Genomic DNA, 23,941 nt, shown 5'->3' with positions numbered 1-23,941 from the left:
ATCGAAACATCTTTGGACCATTCAGGGCGGGCCATCCGTCACTCCCCTCACATGACGTTGACGCCGGTCAACGAGTCAGGTACTGCGTGCATGCTTAGGTTCGTTCTTTTTTTATCGTGCATGGATGAACTGGTCTTATATGACTCGAGCGACCTTCCATGACAAGTAAAACATTTCCATTGTGATGAGTTTTTTTCAAGAGAGGGATTATCCATGTATCAATCAACTACATTTGAGGATTTCTAACGAATTTTGGATCATTGGATTTAAGCAGTGTCACTGCTTGGTAGCAATAGCAATCACTAAGTAATGGAACCAAGATGTGACTGGTAGACCAGCAGGGCTCTTCCTAGGTATCATCTGCTGAATGATCACTTACATTCCCTTTGCAATTTGCGTGATCTCTTATGACTTGGTTTCATCCTGATCTTACCTAAATCAGGTACATAAGGTTTTGAGCTACTTATGTATCCGACAGCTGATCAGTACCTGAAATTGGAGAATTATCACGGCATGTTACATTCCAATGCTGCTATGTTAGCTTCAGTTTACGGTTAGAGCAACAAACAAGAACTGCAGTAAAGATTATCAATGGATAATTTTGATACGATGAGATGGGAGTGTAACCTGCATGGATAGAGCTTATCAAACTATGATGTTTCCTGTACAACTTGCCTGGCTTCTCAGCAACTGAAATCATCCAGAGAGTATGTAACAAACCACACGGCAACACCCAGGCTTTAGGACTAAAGCATAAGAGCAACATCGACTTCCGTACTAAACTGGTTTTGCGAGTTATAAAAGTATTTCATATCATACAACGATTTTCAGTAGAGCAAGCTACTTGCACTGGTAGGGCCATATAAGGTGGTACAAGGAAATTGATGAAAGCTTCAGCCCTAGGAGCCAATGCTTTCATGTTCTCACGTGTTGAGCCAATGCTTTCATGTTCTCACATGTTGCTAGTTCATTGTCCTCAAACTGGAATGCCGGGGCACACAGGTCACACCAACGAACAAATAATGAGTGCCGGGTCTCTTCCAGGAGTCTTGACAAACACACTCCCATCTGCGGTAAAGGACTCGATGCCGCAGGTCAAGAAGGCCCGAACCATACATTTGGAGGAACCGTGTATTGTGGTCTCTGGCTATGTCGTATATCAGGACCACCGACTGTCATCTTGATTTGTCCATCATCATGCACCTCAAACACCTGGATGAACAGATGCTCTGAGCAGTGTTCTTAAAGAATCAGACATCTCATTTGTCAGATAAGTTTGCAGACTGTCAGAGCTTCTCCTATGTAGTAGTGACATGTTTCAGCACAAGGGATGCGGTGCAACCAAGCAATTTCCCCAGCAGGCAGCAGGAAGTAGATGGCGCTGCTCACAGCACGGTCCACATTATCTACAAGGAAGCAAACACAATATTAACGAATTAGGAAAAAACACTGTTGCTTAATCCAAGCTATTCATCAGATGTCTAGGCACAACCAAGGGGTCAAGAGATAATGTTCTTTGTTACAAATTAATATTAGCTTCCATATATCATAAAAGTATTTACATTATGACTTATGAGAACTCCAAAGTTATGAGCAAACTTTACTATTATAACGCTCAAGTAGGGAAGTTTGCAGTGCCTGATACCTGACAATGTGTTGATAATTATGCAGAAAGATATGATGCAGTATGGGCATGAGGGTGCCAGGCTTCCAGCAAATCATCTTCTTTAGTGTTCTGTGTGTTTAATAACTCCAGTTTAAGGTGTCACAGCTCATCTGAGCTGAGCAAGCTGATTCATAGTGTATCGTGGCATGAAAAGAGGTGTTTATATGCACAGGGATTTCAAATTCTTTGAATGCTGATGTGTATAACAGAGTCATATCCCAAACTAAAACGTTACAGCAGACTTACAGCCCAATAAGACCTGCATGTAGCATCAAGTGTATTATTGGCTAAGCAGAGCTAGTAAGATCTACATGTAACATCAAGGGACCAAGTGATAGCTATTTAGGCAAGCTAGGCCAAGTCACCAGGTCACAAAATTGCTGCTATGGATTGAAAATGACCATAGGTATTATCCTCTTGACTGAAAAGAGAAAACAGCACCACAAAAGCTAGAAAAACGTCCTGACATCAAGTTTAAAAAATCTAGCACTGGAGATGGTTACCACTTACCAATATATGCTGAGAATCCAAGCATTTATTGACTTTCCAGTTTAGGGTCTAGGAAATCAGATAAGTTAGGGACTATACACTAAAACCACATGGATGCTATATGCCAAATTTGGGCCACGTTCTTGTTACTCTTACCAAAGTCTACCCGAATTTTCGCTGTAACACGGTGGCAGAGTTGAGTTTTAAGGTTAGGATGAGCATCTCATGCAGATAAAACAACTGCCAGGGGCCCTCTTGTAACCAAGGTTATCATGGCGTCGCCATATCGTCGTTATGGCGGCGTGGCGGTATTTTGTACCTCGCCACGGCGACGCCATGCCGCCGAAAACTATGGCATCCGCCACAGAAGGATGGCGTCGCTATGGCGTCGTTATGGTGTCCGGTAGCGTCACGTTGCATATGGCGGACGCCGTAAATCGAAAGGAGAGGATAAGATATTTAGAAGAGTCAAGTCCAGAACAGAACACCTTCTTGGCCCGGTGCTCCTCTACGCCGCATCCTCCTCCGCCGGGGCGCAGCGGCCAGGATCTTCCTCCTCCGCCGGGGCGCAGCGGCCAGGATCTTCTTCCTCCGCCGGGCCGCTGCAGTTCCTCGGTTGCCGGGGTGCTGCAGTACCTCCTCCGCCGGGGCACAAGCCCACAGGCTCCTCCGCCGGGCCACAGCCTCCTCCGTCGGGCCACAGCCGCTGCGGGGCGCTGCAGTACCTCCTCCGCCGGGCCACAGCCTCCTCCGCCGGGCCATAGCCGCTGCAGTTCCTCCGCTGGGAGCCGCTGCAGCTCCTCCTCCGCCGGGCTGCTGCAGTGCTGCACTTCCTCCTCCGCCGGACCGCTGCACTTCCTCCTCCGCCGGGCCGCCGCAGTGCTGCACATCCCTCTCTGCTCCCGTGCGCCGTGCTCCCCGGTATGTGTTGGCCTGTATGGCCGGTCACTCAAGCAATTGGTGTCAAAGATATGCTTGGGGCTTGGCCGGTCAGCCGCACCCCCTCTCTGTTTTGTGCATTTAGCCATTCACAAATCACCCTTACAACTGATTATGTTTAGGATACTATGAAGTAAGATCAAATAATTTGTTTGCACTAGTAGCTGAACCAGCAAAATATTTCCACCAGCAGGCAAATGCGAAAAATCTAAAGCAATGGAATCTGTAAGTCTCAAATAGTGGAGGCTACATATTATCTTAGAAATCTGTGTAATTATGTTTTGTTTCCGCAGAGACATAATGGTTGCAAATTATGTTTTGTTTCCGTAAATAAAGTGTTAAATTGTTTCATAGGAGCACCTGGTACCATATAAAATTACAACAATGGAGTCAGACATTCTGATCCTGCTTCATGTTTCTGAAATTATCTCTAGTTGCTGAAATTCTTAGTTGTTGTCACTTTGTTTTCAGAACATGGCTACTCAAGGGACTAGAAGTGCGGAGGCCTCAGACCCCGCATCAAATTATGATCCAAAGACTGATCCAAAGCGCAAGCCAGGAAGGTCAAATGATCCTGGATGGAAATATGCATTTTAGCCGACTATTGGTAATAGAGATCTCTTGCGGTGTTGCTTGTGTGATAGAACTGTAACTGGAGAAATTACAAGGCTCAAGGAGCATCTTGTGGGTGGTTATGGAGATATTCTGAAGTGTGCCAAAACCACACCAGCTATTGCTCAGGAGATGCAAGCTGCTTTGAAGAACAAGAAGAGACCACTTCTGCTTGATGATGATGGAGAGCTTCAAGGAGAAGATGATGATATGCTTGATGTGACAGAGGAGTCCCAAGATGCTTCTAGAAGCATTGTGCATCCTAGTTCAGGGACAGCTGCCAAAAGGAAACAATCTAGCTTTTTGAAGTTCAGAGCACCAAAAGAGCCCAACACAAAGTCAGTCGGTTCAATGCTTAGGAGAACTCCAAAAGAGGTTGTGGAAGAAAGACATTCGAAGGGTCCTTCTCAGATCAGTATCCAAGCTAGCATGAGGACAAAAGAAGAAAGAGAAGCTGTCAACTTGGAGTGGGCCAGGTTCTTTTATGAGTGTGGCATACCATTCAATGCCGTAAATTCTAGGCAATTTGAGATTGCTATAGAGCCACTGCACAATATGGTTCTGGGTACAAGCCTCCTACCTACCATGAGCTTAGGGAGCCATTACTCGAGAAGGTTGTTAAGGAAACAGATGATTTGAGGAAGAGGCATGAGGATGCATGGAAGCAATATGGTTGCACATTAATGTCAGATGGATGGACAGATAGGAGAGGGCACCATTTGATCAACTTCCTAGTCAATAGTCCGGAGGGGACTTTCTTCTTAGAGTCGATTGATGCATCAAGTGAAGTTCATGATCAAGTGATGCTAGCTGATTTGTTAGAGAAGAGAATAAGCGACATTGGCGTTGATAAAGTTGTGCAAGTTGTCACTGACAATGGGGCTAACTATAAGGCAGCGGGAAAGCTTCTCATGGAGAGGTTTCCTACGCTTTATTGGACACCTTGTGCTGCATATTGCTTGGATCTTATGTTGGAAGATGTTGGAAAGTTGAAGGCATTCAAGAAGCCTATCTCACGTGCCCGTCATGTCACTACTTTCATCTATAGGTATGGAAGACTTCTTAGTGCAATGAGGGAGAAGACAGGTGGTAGGGATCTTGTGAGACCAGCAGCAACTCGGTTTGCTACCACATTTCTCACCTTACAAAGTTTGCACAAGTATAGAGATGCATTGAGATATTTGTTTACCTCTGATGATTGGACGAGTTGCAAACTAGCAAAGACAGAGGCCGGGAAAAAAGTGTATGATATTGTGCGTTCTAGGGAATTTTGGAATTCTGTTGAGGATTGCCTTAGAGCTTCTCTACCACTTATCATTGTGTTGATGGTGGTTGATGGTGATGAGAGACCTGCCATGCCAGAGGTTGCTTCTCTCATGAATCATGCAAAAGAGAGGATAAAGGCCGCATTCTGTACTGAAAACAAGAGAAGCTTGCTCAATAATATCTTACAAATTATTGAGGGTCGTTGGGATAGGCAAATGGACACCCCGCTCTATGGTGCTGCCCTCTTTTTTAACCCAGAAAAATTCTATGCCATCCAAAAGGAGAATGATAATTATGTTGGGCACCTAAGGGGTTGTTTCAATGATGTGCTTGCACGAATGGTGGAAGATGAGACCCTTCGAAACAAAATTGAAGAACAATCCATGCTCTACGAAGATCAACGTGGAGGCATCTTCAAGAATTGTATGGCCCTTCAAATTATGAAGTCAAAGAACCCTCATAAGTGATTTTAAATTTTAATTACAGCATGTTATTTACACCTTAACCCGTAATATATGCATGTTTATTGTTAATTTAGTTGATTGGTGGCGTGCGTATGGTGGCCGATCTATTGACTTACAAAGATTTGCGAAGCGTATTGTTAGTCTTTGTGCTTCATCATCTGGTTGTGAGCGTAATTGGAGCACTTTTGAATTTGTAAGTGAAGTACTCAAGTTTCACATTTCAATTAGCAAAATTAATAATACATTTTTGTTAACTTCGCTTGCTTTTATGGTTGCTTGTAGATTCATACAAAGAAGAGAAACCGGCTAGAGCATAAAAGATTGAATGATTTGGTTTATGTTGCCTACAATCGGAAAATGACTAGTAGGTTCCAAAAACGCCGTGAGGAAGCGGGTAAAAGCTATGATCCTTTGGTTATGGAAGACTTTGATTGGGAAAATGAATGGGTTGATCCAACGGCCCAACCTCAATGTTCTAGTGCTTTGGACATCACATGGGACCAAGTTGATGAAGCAATTGGTGCATCACATGAGCTTCGAGGTCGTAACCTTCCTAGGACCTACGCTCGTCGTGCAAGACATATATCAAGAGTGGTTGAAGAAGCAAGAGTGGTTGAAGATGATGAGGAGGAAGGAAAGGAAGAAGACATCATTGTGAATGATGTTGATGTTGATGATTTTGGTGACAAATCAATGGATGCTACTGAAGATGATGCGGAGAACATGGATGCTTCAAACGATTTCGATGAGTTTGCATTGGATGACTTTTGAGAGATGAGAGATTTGAAACTTTGTATGATGATTGATGAGAGAGTGCTATGTCTTTTGTGCTACATTTACATTGCTATTTATCTTATGTGCTACATTTACATTGCTATTTATCTTATGTGCTACATTTACATTGCTATTTATCTTTTGTGCTAATATCCTATACTATAATGTTTCTATTCGCCACGTGTGTATGACGTTGCCACGCCACGCGTCATGTCGCTGTAAAGCTGTGAAGGTGGTGGGTCGCCGCGCCACGCCACACCGCCGTAACAACCATGCTTGTAACTAATAGCAGCACAGCAGTATGCACTTCCTGATCAATTTAGACTTTGGAGGATCTTGACTCCCTGAGTGTAGAATTAAGATTTGCGAATCGGCAGCTGTTTCATTGCCAAACAAAAGGCTCGGTTGGTGGCCTTCCTTCGGGTGCACCACTGTGAGGATTTCAATGCGCTATTAACATCTCATGATCACCCCCTTATGCATTTACCCATTTCTCCAAGACTTCCACACTATTTCTGGATCTCTAATCAAACCAACACGGGAGAATGGAGCTCCAGAAACAAATCACCATCAACAAATTGCTACCCCCAATTCACGAAACGGCCACCGATTAAAACTACCTACAACAAAGGCCACTGTCGACATTGCTTCTGCCGTTCATAAATCTCCAGCTATGTCACTAGCGCTGGATCTTAGCCGGAGGAGACACGAGATCAAGAAACATAGGGAAACGCTAAAAGCTGCAGTGAGTGATCCAAGCTTACAGAGGGGCGGGAGGGCGGACTTGAGGAGGAAGACGGCCGGGTCGCGGAAGGTCTCCAGGTAGAAGCCGCCGTCGGGGTGGCGCTGCAGATCCAGCGCGGCGACGATCTCCGACGCCGTCTTCTTCTCCTCCGGGCTCGAGAACGCCATGGATTCTCGGGTTTGTGGCTCACCTCGGCCTTTCTGCTTAGGTCTCTGTTAACTATCGTTTTGGATTTATTTCAGCCGTTGATCTGAGACGAGGCTGAGGAATCAACGGTCAGGATTTGTCCAGAACGTCACAAGAGACCCGGCTCGGTCGGGGGCTCTATCCACACGGAGACCAGAACCCACCCGACGGGACCAATCCACCACCACGGCCCCCCACGCGGCCACGCCGCCTCGCTCGCCACCGGCGACCATGTCCCTGACCGCCGTCTTCGTCTTCCTCCTCGTCTCTGCGCTGCAGATGCTCGACGGCGTCCTCGATCTCGCCAGAAAGGTCGGTGCCAAGAAAGTTCTTTTCGTTTCTTGTTCCAGATCATTCTTCTGGGAAGAAAAGATTCGATTTTGGGTGAATTGAGGAGTATATGAATCACTCTTTAAGGAAAAGATGCTGTCTCCATGATTAGTGGATCTGCTACGTGCTACTATTTCGACTTTCTGCAGTTAGTCCTGTAATCCTGTTGCAGTAATGTTGTCCTCACTCGTGATCGGTTAATGTTCCAGAGGGGATCGTTTACTGATGAACATCTCAAACTACGGCTGGAGATCACGCAACTTCTCAAGGATGCTAGTGCTTTGTCCACGTAAGCAATTACTCTTCTCCCGTATCTGGGTGATTTGATAGTCTTTCTCCAAACCTATCTGATACTTTGATTCCGTCCCTGTTTGTGTTTGCAGGCCTTCAACGTTTGCGCAAGCGGCAAAGCTCAGGAGGCTGGCTGCTGCTAAAGAGAAGGAGCTGGCAAAAAGTAAGAGTTGAATTCTTGGATATGCTTCACATAGTAGTTGAATTTTGCAGTTTTTGTTTGTACGGTTCGCCTTGCAGTGGCATTGTGGAATGTGATAATTCCTTCCATATTAACTGATCTTGAAGGCACATACTGATTTTGACTTCAAAGAAAACCCCATTACTTGGGAAATTTGCCAATTCCATAAACTCTCTTCTTTTGCCCACTTTACAGTACAAGTGCTGAACATTAAAGGAAACCAGTCTTTATATGACCAATATGGAAGAGTTCTGCTAATCACCAAGGTACTTCTCGCCTCGTGTGTAGTTTTTATTCTCTATTATTTGCCAATTTGGAATATGTAATTTCAGGATTGTCTCATCAAATTCACCTGCTAGGTTCTAATCTATGGTGTGCTCATTTTGTGGTTTTGGAGAACTTCTGTAACTACTGTTCCCCAGCATCTTCTGCAGCCCTTCGGTACATTAATGCCATTTTTCAGTTATCATCTTGTTCCAAAGCCTTGTAACCTGCCTGAATGCTGATGTTAGCTCACTGCGCTCTATTAGTCCCTTTGTCTATAATGGAAAACATATCTTTTTAATTTGAGTGAATTGCACAAAACTACATATGTTGTGCTATTTGTAACACAAAACTATAACTATTGTGCCTAGTATCACCAAGCTACAAGTATTGTGCCATTTGTAGCACAAAACTACATATATTGTACCATTTGTAACACAAAACTACAACTATTGATGTGTCCCCGTTAGTTTGATTGTAACACAAAAGTACAACTATTAAAGCTATACTTGTAGCTTGGTGATACTAGGCACAATAGTTATAGTTTTGTGTTATAAATGACAATATATATAGTTTTGTGCAATTCACTCTTTTAATTTCATACAATGTTAGCATTCATTGGATAATTTTGTTCTATTCAAATGAATTAATATGCCTTCAGTACAGGAAGAATCTGCTTAAAGACACTCTTTACCTACTTCTGTAACTTACTGTGTGGACTTGATAAGTTATTAAAATGAGCGTAGTAATGTCATTAGAATTCTAAACACATAAAAAAAATCGAGGAGGAAGGCTTTTCTTTTCACTGAGAACAATTAGGCATTGGGTGGATCGCCAATGCAGATATCAATTTCTAGATCAGGACTGAATAATTGTTATAAGGCTATACTGCTGTAGTTATGCCCTGATGTTACATTTTGGTATAGTTATCTCTCTGATTAATGAATGTTGACATCCTTTGTACTTACAAGGTTGTTCTTGCTTCGTCTGGGTTGTGGGAACAAAATTCTATTTTTATCTTCCTTTTGTTGTCATTTGTCATACTATATAGTTAATGATTTTAAATTATTCACAGGAAGAATGTTTTCCTGGAGAGGTGTAGATGCTGCTACAGGTCGTGTTGTGGTAAGTATCATCAAACATTTACTTAAGGGCCTCAATGTATATAGATAGGTTGGTGAAAATCCTCTCTTGGGTTCACTCCTATTAGAAGCTCAAATGAGAAAATAAGACATGGTGATTTCTTATTACTAACTTCTAATTAGAATTAACCCTCTTGGATTAGCTGTGACACAAATTTCCTAGTGAATTAGTTATCTGCGAACATTTTATATAATTTTCTAGATGAGCACAGGATATTTTTGCAGTAAAAAAACGGAAGTTGCATCGTCCCCTAATTCTTCATTGTGCATGGTGCAGGTTGGAATTCTTCCATGGCTATTTTTGACCTTTCCTGTCAGCAAGCTGCTGAGTCAAAAACTTGCACCCATATTTCTGCATCCTTAGCTATTTTTTATAACTTATTATTTCTTCTCGTGTTTTGATTTCACAATTTTGTATAGCCCCTCTCTGTATCCATATGTGTGCACTTTGGCAACAGCAGTATTGCTTCCTGCATTGTCATTTGCTGTAAAATTTTGTTGTTCTTATGCCCATATGTGATACGCCATAAAGTGTTTATTGTAATTGCAGCTGAAAAAGATACCATTATATGTTTAATGTTATAATATAGGCACATTATAAGACTATATGTGTGAACACTTAATCTAAATCAGACCCATGGAGCATAGGCCTTCAAGCTCGTAGTGATAGAAAGTTTAGTCTTAACTTATTCATCCAATGTGTGGACACTTAACCTAAATAAGGCTCACGAGGCATTGCCCTTCAGGCCCATTAGTAATAGAAAGTTTAGTCCTAAATTACTCACCCAAGTAAAAGAGGTCATTCCTCCCCTCGATTTATTGATGAGGGACAAACTTCTATTCAGATGGGTTTATTGGAGATTTTTACGAGATTCCATCTTGCAACCCCTTGGTTTTTTAGACTTGAAGATGACAATAATAAGTAATAACCAAGCACTGCAAAGTTTTTCAAGAAGAATTATCGGTCTAGGATCATGAAGACAAAGTGATGAACTGTAATTCCCTTTAGGAAAAGTTAATATGTGAGAGAACACAATATAGACTGGAATTGTCTTATGTATGAAACAAGTCGCTACAGATTTACCTAACTTTCGCAAGCTCAAGCCGCAGACCCAGACGAAGCATACATATTTTAACCGAATACATTGATAATTTGTGACTTATAAGATTGATACTTTGATTATGATGTCATTCATGTTAATGAAATGTAGGATCATCTAAGTCAATGACTATATGTTAGAGTGGCAAATAAACGAAGCTATTTTTTGAGAGTGGCAAAAAAATCAATTGGTTAACTGAACACATGTTTTACCTGGTCAAATCTTGGCCTCACACGCACGCATGCGCCTTCCCGCCATCCTCGGCTGCCTATTCCGGGCAAGCTCACCCGCTGCCGAAGAAACAGAGCCCCAAGAAACCAAAACCACCCGCGCACCCACCCTCCCCAACCTTAGGCACGCGCGCCCCGCACGGCGGCCTCCCCGTCCTGGGCCCCCTCACGCGATGGCCCTATCTCCCTACGGCCTCCTCTTCCTCGCCGTCGTCGCCACCGCGGCGGCTCTCTGGGGCGCCGCCGCGCAGAACATGACCGATGCCGAGGCTCTGATGCAGCTCAAGAGGTCCTTCACCAACTCCTCGTCGCTCTCGTCGTGGCTCATCACCAACAAGGACGGCAACAAGTCCCCCTGCGCGCCTGGCTCGCACGAGTGGCACGGCGTGGTGTGCACCCGAGGCATGGTCACGGGCCTACGCCTCAACGGCCTCCAGCTCGGCGGCACCATCGACATCGACGCGCTCGCCAGCTTCCCCCGCCTGAGGTCCGTCTCCTTCTCTGGGAACAACTTCTCCGGTCCGCTCCCCGCCTTCCACCAGCTCACCGCGCTCAAGTCCATGTACCTCTCCAACAATCGGTTCTCCGGCAGCATTCCGGAGGACTTCTTTGCCAACCTCAGCCACCTCAAGAAGCTCTGGCTCAACGGCAACCAGCTCTCTGGAACTATCCCGGCGTCCATCGTTCAGGCCACGTCCCTCCTCGAGCTCCACCTCGATCGCAACGCCTTCACGGGGCAGCTCCCAGCCGTGCCGCCCCCGGCGCTCAAGTCGTTCAACGTCTCGGGGAACGACCTCGACGGAGTCGTCCCCGAGGCGTTCCGGAAGTTCGACGCCGGCAGGTTCGGCAGCAACGAGTACCTGTGCTACGTGCCGACCCACGAAAAGCCGTGCAAGCGCGCTCAGACCGTGGCCAACTCCTCCAGGCGGGTCATCATGGTGTTCGTCACGCTGCTCGTCTCAGCCGTCGTGATGGCCATCGCCCTGCGCGCGTGCAGCAGCGAGCCCAGCCGCGTCCGCAACTTCGACTCTGCCCGCGGCGACATGGAGGGTCTCGAGGAGAAGCCGCCCGTGTACATGATCAAGCAGGCGTCGACCACCCAGAAGCGGAGCAGCTCGTGGCTCGGGATGAGGGCAGGGTCGTCGCTCGGACTTGGACACCGGCGGGCCGCGTCCGCCGCGAAGGTGGACGACCTAAGCAGCCGATCCGCCGGGGATCTCGTCATCGTGAACGATTGCAAGGGCGTGTTCGGGCTGACCGACCTGATGAAGGCGGCGGCCGAGGTGATAGGGAGCGGCGGGCTCGGGTCGGCGTACAAGGCGGTCATGACCAGCGGCGTGGCTGTCGTGGTGAAGCGCGCCCGCGACATGAATCGGGCCACCAAGGACGCGTTCGAAGCCGAGATGAAACGGCTCGGCGCGATGCGTCACGCCAACCTGCTGCCGCCGCTGGCTTACCACTACCGCAAGGACGAGAAGCTCCTGGTCTACGAGTACATCCCCAAGGGCAGCTTGCTCTACGTCCTCCACGGAGACCGCGGCATGGACTACGCGGCGCTGGACTGGCCGATGCGGCTCAAGGTGGCCGTCGGGGTCGCGCGCGGCACTGCGTTCCTCCACACGGCGCTCGCCAGCCACGAGGTGCCCCACGGCAACCTCAAGTCGGCCAACGTCCTCCTCGCTCCAGACTTCGAGCCGCTCCTCGTCGACTTCGGCTTCTCCGGCCTCATCAACCACATGCAGTCCCCGCACTCCATGTTCGCGCACCGCGCTCCCGAGTGCGTCGCCGGCCACCCGGTGTGCGCCAAGGCCGACGTCTACTGCCTCGGCATCGTCCTCCTCGAGCTCCTCACTGGCAAGTTCCCGTCGCAGTATCTCCACAACGCCAAGGGCGGCACGGACCTCGTCATGTGGGCGACGTCGGCAATGGACGACGGCTTCGAGCGGGACCTATTGGATCCGGCCATCATGACGACGTGGAAGTTCGCCCTGCCGGACATGACGCGGCTCATGCAGGTCGCGGTGGAGTGCGTTGAGATGGACCTGCAGAAGCGGCCTGACATGAAAGAGGCCGCGGCAAGGGTGGAGGAGGTGGTGGCCGCGGCGCTAGCCACGGTGAGGGAGAAGCAGGAGGAGGCCGGCAGCGAGGGCAGCACGCGGTCGGGAGACGGGGCCAGCAGAACCTCGCACGCCGCGTACGTGCGAGACGGGTCCATACAGCGGATCACAAGCGTCGGCGAGCGGTCGTCGCGGCGAGGCAGCAATGACTACTCGTACGCCATCTCGTGAGACGGCGGCAGGGCAGCTAGATGGCCAGAGTCAGATTTTGTAAGTCGACCATCGGTCCGTTTTTTTTTTTTGTTCAATTTCTGTGTATATTTTACTAGTTATCATGTATTGCACATGTAGCTTCACCAATGTTCAATTAGCATACAGAGGTGAATATTGCACAGAAGAATTTCAGATTTTCAATTGGTCGATCAAGTAGTTTTCCTGTACTTCAGGTTGAGTTTTCTATAAGAGTTGAAATGTGAATCTTCACAAAAACAGATATATTTACTAAAATGTACAGCAACTCAAAATGAAGGTACATGTTTGTATAATTGAATCAACGACTAACAACAAGCACCTGAATGTTGAACTTGGCCGCCTGGACTCAAGACACAATAGTTGGCTTCTAACATAGCATGCCTTTCTCGTTCATGTAGACTGCGGGTAGACGGCGGCTCTCCAGTGAAAATAGAGCACGCACATATGCCTATCAACACGGAAGGCACAAGGAAGCTAAGAGAAGGTAAACTTTGTGCATAAGGTGAAGTAGGGGGCATTTCTGACAACAGGGGGAGAATCCAAAGGATTAAGAAGTTTTAAATGTGCAAATGAGCGCGTGGCTCACCGGTAAGACGCAAGGGCGCGTCTTCACCTGTCCGGGGTTCGAACCCGAGGTTTGCACCCCATTAAAAGGTCTCCAAAGAAGACTCCAGGGCAAGGAGATCCGGTGCTAAAAAAGTTCTAAATGTTTTTTTATCATAATTTGCGACACCAGAGGTGCATTTCATGAACTGAATGTTGTGCGGTTGTGATCTAAGTCCAAATGTAGGATGGGTTGCATGTAAGTACCTTAATTTTTCCTGTGAGGTGATTCCAGTTTTCCCAGAGTGGTTTTCCCGGTTTTCCCGGAGGCGATTCCGGATCGGCCACAAGCGATCTTGCTGGTGTTTCTATCATGCCGTCTGCTTCGGCACACCTGCGGCCTTGCAGCAAACCGTTGGGCTTGCTGGGCGCCGGGGTGATCTTCCTACCTTCCTACTCCCGTCTACAACAATGGGTCATTCGGTATCCTCCTGATCCAAGATAGATTAGATATCCATCCGACGTCCTTCAATGGACGGGGCATCACTTATTTCGGATCCGTCTCAAAGAGCTCTTAGCTTTCCTTCTCCTACTGCTGGGAGTTCATCTAGGCGACCGGCTTGGCTGGATTCTCCGATGATGAAATCATCTGCGCGGAAAAGGATGTCGAAAATGACAACGATGATCTGCTGGCCTCTCACATTGTTAAGGCTATGGCAGATCATCTCATCATCAACTGCTCGAACCCTAGCAGGGTTGCTGCCGCTTTGAAAGTCAGTGTTCCTGCTGAACGCATGTCGGAGGTTCCCAAATTCCAAGTACGCCGGGGCAAATGCTGTGGATGGCTTATGAGGCCCTGGAAGGATCCGTTGCCAAATGTAAGGTTTCCTCCTATGGTTGCTCTACGAGATTTCTTGACAACAAACAAGGAAGGGCCTTGTGTGTTTCCCAATTTTGGTGATAGAATCAACCAGGGGGCCATCAAAGTATTATCTATCTCCTCAGTTGATAGGGTGCCTAAGACTACAAATGGAAGAGATTGGACTAATGTATTTAGTGCCATATGGGAGAGACACCGAATCAATCATCAAAAGATTCCATCAAAAGGAAGTACTTCCTTTTTCCCTTCACTTTACCATGCGAAGAGCAAAGACCTGTCACAAACAAGCAAACTGACTTAAGCCCAGGTGCTGATGGCTGGCGGTGGTGAAGAAAATTCCTCTAGTCTGATGTCCGGCAAATGTCTAGTAGTTCTAAAGGAGCAGGGAGGGCTTCAGTGCAAAAAAGGCCTGCTCCGCCAACTCCAGGCCAGGGATTTCCTCAACAACCGTCGGCGCTGATCTTCAAATCCCTGACATCTGACGCTGCGGCTGGCGGTTTTGGAGACCATGCTGGCCCTGGTTCCTCGCAACCGGGTACCTTCTTGTTTCGTGCATCAGGTGTGCAGCGGCCATAGGCTGGAGGGCCACTCCATCGCCCGCGCATGGCTGATCCTAGGCGTGGCCGAGGGAGACCACCGACTGGTCCTTGTCCTACCATGGATGCTGCAACTGGTCAAACAAGGCAGCGATGCTGTCATCTTCAACGAGTACAGATGAAGCAACGGAGAGTCCATCCAAGTTGAAAAAGCCCTTTTGCTTCTGATGTAAAACCAAAGGGCATGTTGCACAGCAATGCGATGCGAATCTATATTGCAAAATCTGCGACAAAAAGGATCACTTGCCTACCAAGTGTCCACTACTTCGGCTGCCCAAGCCAAATGTGACTCTCTTCAGCTTCGGAGGGACCAAACTCGGGTTATTTCATATCTCCGAGACCGGACATAAAGGTATCGTACCTCATTCAACCCCGACTACCATCGTTTCTATCACAAGTGGTCAGGTAACGGCAGATGTGATCCAAAATGAACTTAAGGGTCTCATCTGCTCGAATTGGAACTGGGAGGCAATACCTAAAGAGGCGGACACTTTTCTTGTAGCTTTTCCTACATTGGAGGAGCTTCACAAGATGGTTAAAGTTGAATTTCGTCTTAAAGCACACGGGATAATACTCTCTTTTGGAGAATGGGTGTCGTCCGATGTGTCATCCCCACACTATAAACTGGATAAAGTCTGGGTGCATGTTTCTGGAATCCCACCTACGTATCGACACTACTTGGCCATATGGGCCATTGGCACAGTACTTGGTGCTCCGCAAGAGATCAATATGAAATGCCTTCGGTGGCGAGGCATTATTCGTATGCAGGTTGCCATGATGGATGCCAAGCTGCTACCGGTAAAAACGGACATAGGGTTTGGCCTTGATGGGTACGAAGTCTCCTTTGCTTTGAAAGATTCTAGTTTTGTCACCGATGATGGTTCAAATGATCCATCTGTGAGTGGGGATTTCAATGATGAGGATGACAACTTGCTAGATGACAATGATGACCATGCTAATGAGTTGAACAAGCAGTCCAAAAAATTAAAGAAGAATGACTCTACTGTCTCTGATGAAACAGATCATAATTCAGTACCTATGCAGGTTGACAAAACAATGAAGATGTGCTCTCAACATATGGAACATGGGGGATGGTCCGCACCATGCCTTTCATCAATTCCTAGCTGCCGAGTCACATAGTTGTTACTCTGTTCAATCCAAGACTCCGTCATCAACCAAATTCATCAAACAGTTCCCCAACCATGCATGCTTCTACTGCATCTGAATTCCTGGAGTCTCCAATTACAGCCACTTCGCCTCTAGTGCCTTCGTCGTCCCTGTGTGAGCCAACTGTTCATGTGGTGGCGCATGCTTAGGGTGATGCTGCAAGTACAGTGGTTGCGCCTTCCCTAGCTGCTGGACCTATAGATACGTCGATGTCGATGTCCACACCGGCTCCATCAACAGGCATGCGCTGCCTTGGGCACAAATCTTCTCTGACATTGCTCGCTCTCGAGATCATGGCGTTGCCCCAGTGGACCACATCGCCTCTGGATGTCATGCATGCTCAGGGTGATGTGCTGTTTGTGATGGTTGGGGCTTCTCTGGTGGACTGGACACCTCTGCTTGCGCCAGCTCATGCGCCAAGGGCATGCAGCCACTTTCTCACAATGCTTGCATGTGGCAGCTGCACCATCTCAGGTGTCTACCTCGGCTCTGAAGGTCGCGGCTTCCCAGGTAGCTGTTGTGCCCTTGGTCCCTACTCCTGTTCAAATGCATGAGGCGGTGTGTGCTGATCTACGCCGAAGCGGCCGCTCCAATGAGGTATTCTCATCGAATGTCATCACAGTGGTGGATGAAGATTCCATGGCCAAGGCTATGAAGCAAGCTGCTGCCGTAATCTGGATTTCTCCAAGACACTACGCTCGGCTACCTACTCTCATGATGCTAATCTAGGTTTGCCACATTCTTCTTCCACTTTTTCTATTGCCTCTTTACCCAATGATGCTTTTACTTCTTGTTTAGGAAAATTAGGTGTTTCTTTAGGTAGTTGTAGCAATGAGATAGCTCTATCTATTAATGCTCCGAGACATGTAGAAATAGACAGAATGAAGGTGACACCTAATACCAAATCAATGAGTAAATTGTCAAATAATGACTCCACAAAAGTGTTAAATCCCTTTGATGGAAGTGATGACGAGGACACCGAACCTGATGGTGCCCTACTCGCTCACTTGGTTAAGAAAGTGTCGGAGGTCGATTGGGATGATGCGGAGCTAGGGACAAAAATTTGTGACTTCATGGCTATTACTAAAAAATCTAAATCATCCTCTAGGACAAAAGGGCGAAAGACCCCGAACAGTGCCAAGAAATCTAATAAAAATATTTCTCAATGAAAGGCATCTTCTGGAATACCAAAGGTCTATCGAATTTGGCTAAATTTTGGTATGTCACTGATGGTATTAGGGAGCATAATTTGGATTTTGTGGCTATTTTAGAGACTGGGAAAAGCGATATGTCAAGATCGAATCAAACTCGCCTTTCAGGTGGCGCTGATTTTGTTTGGCATTGCCTCTCACCTCACGGCAGGTCGGGAGGTATTCTCCTTAGGATTAATGCATCCACTTTAGATTTGTCTATAGTTGTGGAAGGGGAATTTTTTTGTCAAATTCCATCTAAGTAACAAGATAGACAAATTTAAATGGATCCTTATGGCAATCTATGGACCGGCACAGGATGATTTCAAATCTAGCTTCCTTGCGGAATTAGTGCATGCCTGCCAGCAGAACCATTTCCCAACCCTGATTGGTGGGGATTTCAATATCTTGAGGAATAGTAGCGAGAAGAATAACCGTTGCCTTTTTCTGTTCAATGCTGTCATTGACAGCTTTGATCTTAGAGAAATTGACTTAACAGGTCAACAATTCACTTGGGCAAATTCCCTTCCTAATCTGACCTATGAAAAATTGGATAGAGCTTTTATGACTATGTAATGGGACTCTTAATATCCGTTAGTCTCTGTACACGCTCTGGATAGAGGTGTTTCGGACCACACACCCCTATTGCTTGACACTGGAACAGCGGCTTTCCTAGGGAACCAGAGGCAGTTCAAATTAGAACTTAGTTGGTTCACTCGGGATGATTCCCATGGCCGTGTGGTGAAAATCTAGAATAAGCTAGTAAAAGGACGTAACCATACCCAACGATGGAATAACAAGATGAGTACCTTGCGCAGACATCTACGGGGTTAGACGACACATACTAATGATACCTACAAATAAAAAAGTCCAACCTTCAGTCAATGATAGATGATTTGGATATTGCCGCCGAGGTACGTGGCCTGACAAACATTGGAAGAGATCAGTTGGCTCAATCTAAAGATCAGTTGGCCAAACTTCTTCAGGAAGAAGAACTCGAGATGTACCAGCGTGCGAAGGTGACGAATGTCTTGCTAAGTGATAATAATACCAAATATTTCCAGATGGTTGCCAATGGCAAGAAATGGATCTTTTGCCTAGATCAAAATGAAGGCAAGATAGAAGGCGAGACCGCTCTTAAGGCCTATGTTACCAACTTATATAAGACTTTGTTTGTACCATCTGAGGATAATTCCTTCTCGTTGGATGAGTCCAGAAATGAGGACGTCTCTCAGGTCTCTATGGCTGAGAACGAATTCCATACTACACCCTTCTCGGAGAAGGAAGTTCGGGAGGCTATGTTCGACATGGAACACAATAAAGCTCCCGATCCAAATAGGTTTTCGGCAGAATTCTATCAGAAATTCTGGGATGTCATCAAGTTTGACTTGATGAATTTATTCCACGAATTATATGTGGGTGAATTGCCTTTGTTTAGTCTCAATTTTGGGGTGATAATACTTCTAGCGAAAATCAAAGTGGCAAATAGGATATAACAATATAAACCTATTTGTTTGTTGAATATTAGCTTCAAGATCTTCACAAAGGTAGCCATAAACTGGATTAATTCCGTTGCGGAGCGAGTGGTCAGTCTTACTCAAACTTCATTCATGCAAGAACGAAACATCCTAGAGGGAGTCGTCATCTTACATGAAACAATACATAAATTACATAGAAAGAAAATGAGTGACGTAATTTTTAAGATTGATTTTGAGAAGGCCTATGACAAGGTCAAATGTTCATTCCTTCTACATACCTTAAGGATGAAAGGATTCTCACCCAAGTGGATTTCTTGGATTGAGACTTTCGTTTCTGGAGGTAGTGTAGCAATTAAAGTGAACGATGATGTCGGACCTTTTTTCCAAATGAAAAAAGACCTCCAACAAGGTGACCCTCTTTCTCCAATGTTGTTTAATATTGTAGCTGGCATGCTACCTATTCTTATCAAAAGTGCCAAAGTAGATGGACAAATTTGTGAACTGGTGTCTCATCTTATAGATGATGGTATTTCTATTATATAATATGCTAATGACACAATACTCTTGACGGATCATGATCTTGAAAAAGCTCGCAATATGAAGCTATCGCTTTGTACTTTTGAGCGACTAGTGGGTCTCAAGATCAATTTTCATAAGAGCGAATTGTATTGCTCTGGCGATGCCAAACCGATGACCGAGCAGTACACCGAGCTTTTCAGATGTGGTACTGATGAATTCCCTTTGCGATATTTTACGTATTCCTATTCATTATAGAAAACTGAGGAATGCTGATTGGAAAGGGGATCGAGGAACAATTGGAGAAGAGACTCAGTAGTTGGAAGGGAAAACACCTTTCAACTGGTGAGCGACTGATATTGATAATCAACTGGTGGGCGACTGATATTGATAAACTCAGTGCTTAGCAGTCTACCCATGTGCTTGATGTCTTTCTTTGCTATACCAAGAGGGGTGCTTAAAAAACTTGATTATTTTTGGTCTAGGTTCTACTGGCAAAGCGACGATCAAAAGAAAAAATACCGTCTTGCTAGATGGGACACAATAGGGATTCAGGATCTAGATACTAAGAATATTGCCTTACTCAGCAAATGGCTTTTTAAGTTGCTCACTTCTGATGGAATATGGCAACAGCTGATTTGCAATAAGTATCTACGTTCTAAACCCTTATTGCGGATCAAGTGGAAAGCTAGGGATTCATATTTCTGGGCCAGCCTTATGAAGGTGAAGCAAGATTTTCTACGCTTCGGAGCCTTCACTATCAAAGATGGCACTCGGATCAGGTTTTGGGAAGACCACTGGTCAGGAAATTCACCCCTGTGAGAACAACATCCATGTCTTTACAATATAGTAAGGAACAAATAGAATACAGTAGCAGGAGTCATTCGAACCTTCCCTCCAAATGTTTCTTTTAGAAGAGGTCTTATAGGGTCAAAATTAATCACGTGGAATTCTTTACTTCCTCGAATAGCTATTATTGTGCTTACTTAGGAGCAAGATGAGTTCCACTGAAACTTAACCCCGAATGAAGAGATAATTAAACATCTTTTCTTTGAATGTCGTTTTGCCCGCAACGTGTGGCCTATCATACAAGCGGCTTCATGACTCTTCCAACCTTGTAGTGTATCACATATGTTCGGTACTTGGTTACGAGGGATTAGGAGGGACTTGAAATCGAAAGTCCTGTTAGAAGCGGCTACTACTTGCTGGTCGCTTTGGTTATGCAGGAATGATATGGTATTTGATAAAAGAAATATTTCATTTTCTTTGCAGGTTATCTCCCTTTGTACTCACTGCCTCCGTACCTAGACTATATTACAGAAGCTAGATTCTCGGAATATGGTTACATGACGTGTCAACATTTGAAGAGGGTGGTCAGGGAGTGTTTTGCTTAGGTTTATGAGTGGTGGCCTTATCAGAGGATAGGAGCGCCTTAGCATCTCCTGCTTTCATCTATGTCCAGCTTTTATATGTTTTCTCCTTTTTTAGCTATGTACATCTTGGCTATGCAGAGACTGAAAGTGTTCTCAGTGCATTTATATCATCTTGATGTAATTGTCTAAGTTCAATAAAAACTTCATTTATCGAAAAATATCTTAATTTGTTTACCTTATGGGGGTTTTGTCACTCCCATGATGAGTTTGCCCTTGCATATGTAGACGGGGATAGCATTGTTACATTCACAATTGTAACTTTTGTTTCTCTGTATCTGCGAACTGTTTGTGCCCTTGCATCTGCAAATCTCACGAACTCAATCCCACGACTGACGATCCTGATAGACGATTTCAGGATATTCTAGCTGTGTGAATTCAGTCAGCGCATGGTCTTCATCCCCTCTGTTTCCTCACCTTTCCACAAATTGTCTGAGTACCGCACAGAACCATATGAGATGTTTAATCTGCTTCAGAAACTGGAAACCAGCCTAGAGCAGCATCCTTCCTGACATTGCTGTAGCCAAGCCTCTCTCTCAACATCTCCTTTTCGCACCATTGGAATTGTTCAGCATTCATGTTCGACATACGGCCCATCCTTCCATGGCTCCAGCTCCATGACCTCCCCTGCCGACCTGACTTCTCCATGTATTCCACAAGCACCCAGAAGCGACTCCCATGCAAATGAGTCAAGTTGCAATCCCATCTTTCTAATCAGTGCTTCTGCTTCCTTCAGCCTCCCAGCATGGCCTAGCATATACACCAAGCATGCACAAAGCTCTCTCTGTGGCTCAATGCCATGCTCCTCAGCCATGGAGTGGAAAATCGCAAGGCCCTCGTCCACAAGGCTTCCTTGGCTACAGGCAGAAAGGGCCGCAAGAAATGTGATGCGATCTGGCCTAAGGCCTCCATCAACCATTGCTCTAAAGCACTCAACAGCTTTTCTGGCCTCACCATGCCGCCCATACCCAACAACATAGCTGTCCATGACACCACCTCGTAAGCTGGCGTTGAGTCGAACACAAGCTGAGCATCCGCTGAGCTCCCACACTTGAAGTACATGTCAAGAAGGGCATTCCCGAGTATCACGTGACCCGACAATGTACCATCTTTCCATGCTCCATACTCGTAAGGGCGCCAAAAGCAGAGACCACACTAGTGAAGCAGAAGTCATCCTCCTTCTCCCCAACCCTCACAATTTGTTTGTAGAAGCCTACCGCTTCCATGGCAAGGTCATTCTGCACCAACCCGGCAATCATGGCCGTCCAAGAGATTATGTTTGGCTCTGTGATCCTGTCAAAGGCGACGACAACTGAACTCACTCCTCCACATTTCAGATACATCGTTATGAGAGCATTGCAGGTTGCCGTCTCTGACTCGAAGCCAACCTTCCAGGCGCACGCGTGGAGCTGCATGCCAAGCCCCAGATCCTCACCGTGGGAACACGCCTTCAGGATGCTCGCCAGCGTGAAGCCGTCAGCGACGCCTCCACCCCTGCGCATTATGGACAGCACCTCCACAGCAAGCCGCGAGCTCCCACGCCGTGCACACGCGTCGATCATGACGTTCCAGCACACGACGTCCGGCTCGTCGATCTCCTGGAACACGTCGAACATGGGATCCGCGTCCCCGCACCGCTCGTACGCCCGCACCAGCGCGCTCCCCACGAACGCGTTGGAGCAGAGCCCGAGCCACACCGCGTGGGCGTGGACCTGCGGGACAAAGCCGCGGCTAGCCGCGTCGCCGCCGCCACTCAGAGCAACGAGGGCCGAGAGGGTGGTCCCGGTGGGCCTGATACCATCCTCACGGAGCATCCGCACGTAGGCACGCGCGCGCTCCGCGTGCCCGCACCCAGCGCGGGAGAGGCACGCGATGTGCGTGTTGTACGAGACGGTGTCCCGCTGGGGCACTGCGTCGAACACCCTGTGGGCGAGGTGGGGCGGCCCGGGCCTGCCTCGGGAGGAGAGGAGGCCGAGCAGCCTGTTCCATAGGTAGATGGCCGAGGCGGCAGCGGGGGCTTCGAGCCGCAGGATGCTCGCGGCGGCAGCGGAGGAGTGGTCGCGGGCACTGTTAGAGGTGCGCGGCGGCGGGCGGGTTCTGGAGACGGAGACGACGCCTCTCGCCAGCGTTTGGCTGCCCATACAAATTGCAGTCGGGTGAAGGTGCAAGCGCACGTTCACCTTTCGTGAAATTTCAGAACTTGTTGCTGGCTTGCTGGATCTTTCAGAAAAGATTAGTTTTTTGTTAGGCAAATTCGAAATGAATAAATTATGGAGATATTTGGAGGAAACGAAGGGCATGAACATCTTTGAACTTCTGAACAAATCAAATCGAAACTCAGAATTCAGAACAAAAGAGAGACATCTTTGTGGGCGTAATGAAAGGAATTCTGGGAACTTATGATTAGTACAAACCGGATATGTTATGTCAACCCAACACTTCTAATGAGGATATATCCTATAAATACCGTATATCTATAAAAGTATGTTAAAATCTTTTATGCAAATTTCCACACTCTACGGGAAAGAGGATGATATTCACCGTCTTTTATAGGGCCCTAAGAATTCTCTCCGGGAATTCGTCAAATGATTCAGCAATGTGAGGAACACCATCCCAGAGATTACTGATCCCACAATCATTCACGTCTTCCGACAAGGCGTATGAGATCAGAAGTTGATCGAAGACACAACCATGCAACCCCCTCGAGATGTCAAGGAACTCTTCAAATTGGCCAGCTGATGTGCATGTGCCAAAGAGGCTATCGCTTGGAACCGATCGATGGACAATGGTGATAACTTACCTCAGTCCGGCAAGGAGGCTGAGGGCTTCAAGTCGACTGAGAAGCGCAAATTCAGCAAGAAGGTGGACAAGACCAAGAAGAAGAGACTGACACCCATAATGTCATGACCGTGTCGCAAGATAAGAACTACATGTACCAAAATTTCCTCGACAAGGGTAAGAATTCCTCACCATGAGACGGATTGAAGAAGAGCTGGTGCCACATCCACAACTTGGAAACTCATGACTTGGACGGTTGCTGAATGATGACAAAAAAAACAGGAGCAACACCAAAAGGGGAATTCCGCAGGAAAACCCTTCGGCTCTAAGCTGACAGAGGGTGATGGCGACACTGACGACGATTTACCTTTTCAA

At 46.6% G+C, this 23,941-nt stretch overlaps 5 protein-coding genes across 5 annotated transcripts; 3 read left to right on the top strand and 2 right to left on the bottom strand.

Annotated features, from left to right (window-relative positions):
- Positions 1-619: 619 nt before the first annotated feature.
- On the bottom strand, positions 620-7,122 carry LOC133926496 (uncharacterized). Its single transcript, XM_062372464.1, has 2 exons — positions 6,975-7,122; positions 620-1,406 (listed from the first exon to the last, which is right to left on the bottom strand). The coding sequence occupies exons 1-2, from the start codon at positions 7,120-7,122 to the stop codon at positions 1,267-1,269; spliced, it is 288 nt and encodes a 95-aa protein (XP_062228448.1). The 3' UTR covers positions 620-1,266.
- On the top strand, positions 5,458-6,507 carry LOC133926493 (uncharacterized). Its single transcript, XM_062372462.1, has 2 exons — positions 5,458-5,629; positions 5,719-6,507. Exons 1-2 carry the CDS (start codon positions 5,492-5,494, stop codon positions 6,205-6,207), a joined length of 627 nt encoding a protein of 208 aa, XP_062228446.1. The 5' UTR covers positions 5,458-5,491; the 3' UTR covers positions 6,208-6,507.
- LOC133926495 (protein GET1-like) lies at positions 6,999-9,965 on the top strand. Its single transcript, XM_062372463.1, has 8 exons — positions 6,999-7,132; positions 7,198-7,453; positions 7,681-7,760; positions 7,855-7,925; positions 8,139-8,209; positions 8,303-8,384; positions 9,283-9,332; positions 9,627-9,965. The coding sequence occupies exons 2-8, from the start codon at positions 7,373-7,375 to the stop codon at positions 9,711-9,713; spliced, it is 522 nt and encodes a 173-aa protein (XP_062228447.1). The 5' UTR covers positions 6,999-7,132; positions 7,198-7,372; the 3' UTR covers positions 9,714-9,965.
- Positions 9,966-10,852: 887 nt separating this feature from the next.
- On the top strand, positions 10,853-12,967 carry LOC133927568 (pollen receptor-like kinase 3). The gene has a single exon (XM_062374031.1). The coding sequence runs from the start codon at positions 10,853-10,855 to the stop codon at positions 12,965-12,967; it is 2,115 nt and encodes a 704-aa protein (XP_062230015.1).
- An 8,897-nt stretch (positions 12,968-21,864) lies between these two features.
- LOC133925817 (pentatricopeptide repeat-containing protein At4g33170-like) lies at positions 21,865-22,971 on the bottom strand. Its single transcript, XM_062371567.1, has one exon. It carries the CDS (start codon positions 22,927-22,929, stop codon positions 21,874-21,876), a length of 1,056 nt encoding a protein of 351 aa, XP_062227551.1. The 5' UTR covers positions 22,930-22,971; the 3' UTR covers positions 21,865-21,873.
- Positions 22,972-23,941: the final 970 nt, after the last annotated feature.

This window comes from Phragmites australis, chromosome 8 (assembly GCF_958298935.1).
Source record: "Phragmites australis chromosome 8, lpPhrAust1.1, whole genome shotgun sequence".
In the NCBI taxonomy this organism is placed as follows: Eukaryota; Viridiplantae; Streptophyta; class Magnoliopsida; order Poales; family Poaceae; genus Phragmites; species Phragmites australis.
The sequence above is the reverse complement of the archived record's forward strand: the minus strand, read 5'-3'. Positions and strand labels throughout refer to the sequence as shown.

Coding starts and splice junctions, on each gene's coding strand:
- LOC133926493 (XM_062372462.1), top strand. CDS start 5,492: ATGTTTATTGTTAATTTAGTTGATTGGTGGCGTGCGTATGGTGGCCGA. Junction 5,630..5,718: donor ATTGGAGCACTTTTGAATTT/GTAAGTGAAGTA, acceptor GGTTGCTTGTAG/ATTCATACAAAGAAGAGAAA.
- LOC133926496 (XM_062372464.1), bottom strand. CDS start 7,122: ATGGCGTTCTCGAGCCCGGAGGAGAAGAAGACGGCGTCGGAGATCGTC. Junction 1,407..6,974: donor GTCCGCCCTCCCGCCCCTCT/GTAAGCTTGGAT, acceptor GCTTCCTTGTAG/ATAATGTGGACCGTGCTGTG.
- LOC133926495 (XM_062372463.1), top strand. CDS start 7,373: ATGTCCCTGACCGCCGTCTTCGTCTTCCTCCTCGTCTCTGCGCTGCAG. Junction 7,926..8,138: donor AGAGAAGGAGCTGGCAAAAA/GTAAGAGTTGAA, acceptor CCCACTTTACAG/TACAAGTGCTGAACATTAAA. Junction 8,385..9,282: donor GCATCTTCTGCAGCCCTTCG/GTACATTAATGC, acceptor AATTATTCACAG/GAAGAATGTTTTCCTGGAGA.
- LOC133927568 (XM_062374031.1), top strand. CDS start 10,853: ATGGCCCTATCTCCCTACGGCCTCCTCTTCCTCGCCGTCGTCGCCACC.
- LOC133925817 (XM_062371567.1), bottom strand. CDS start 22,929: ATGGGCAGCCAAACGCTGGCGAGAGGCGTCGTCTCCGTCTCCAGAACC.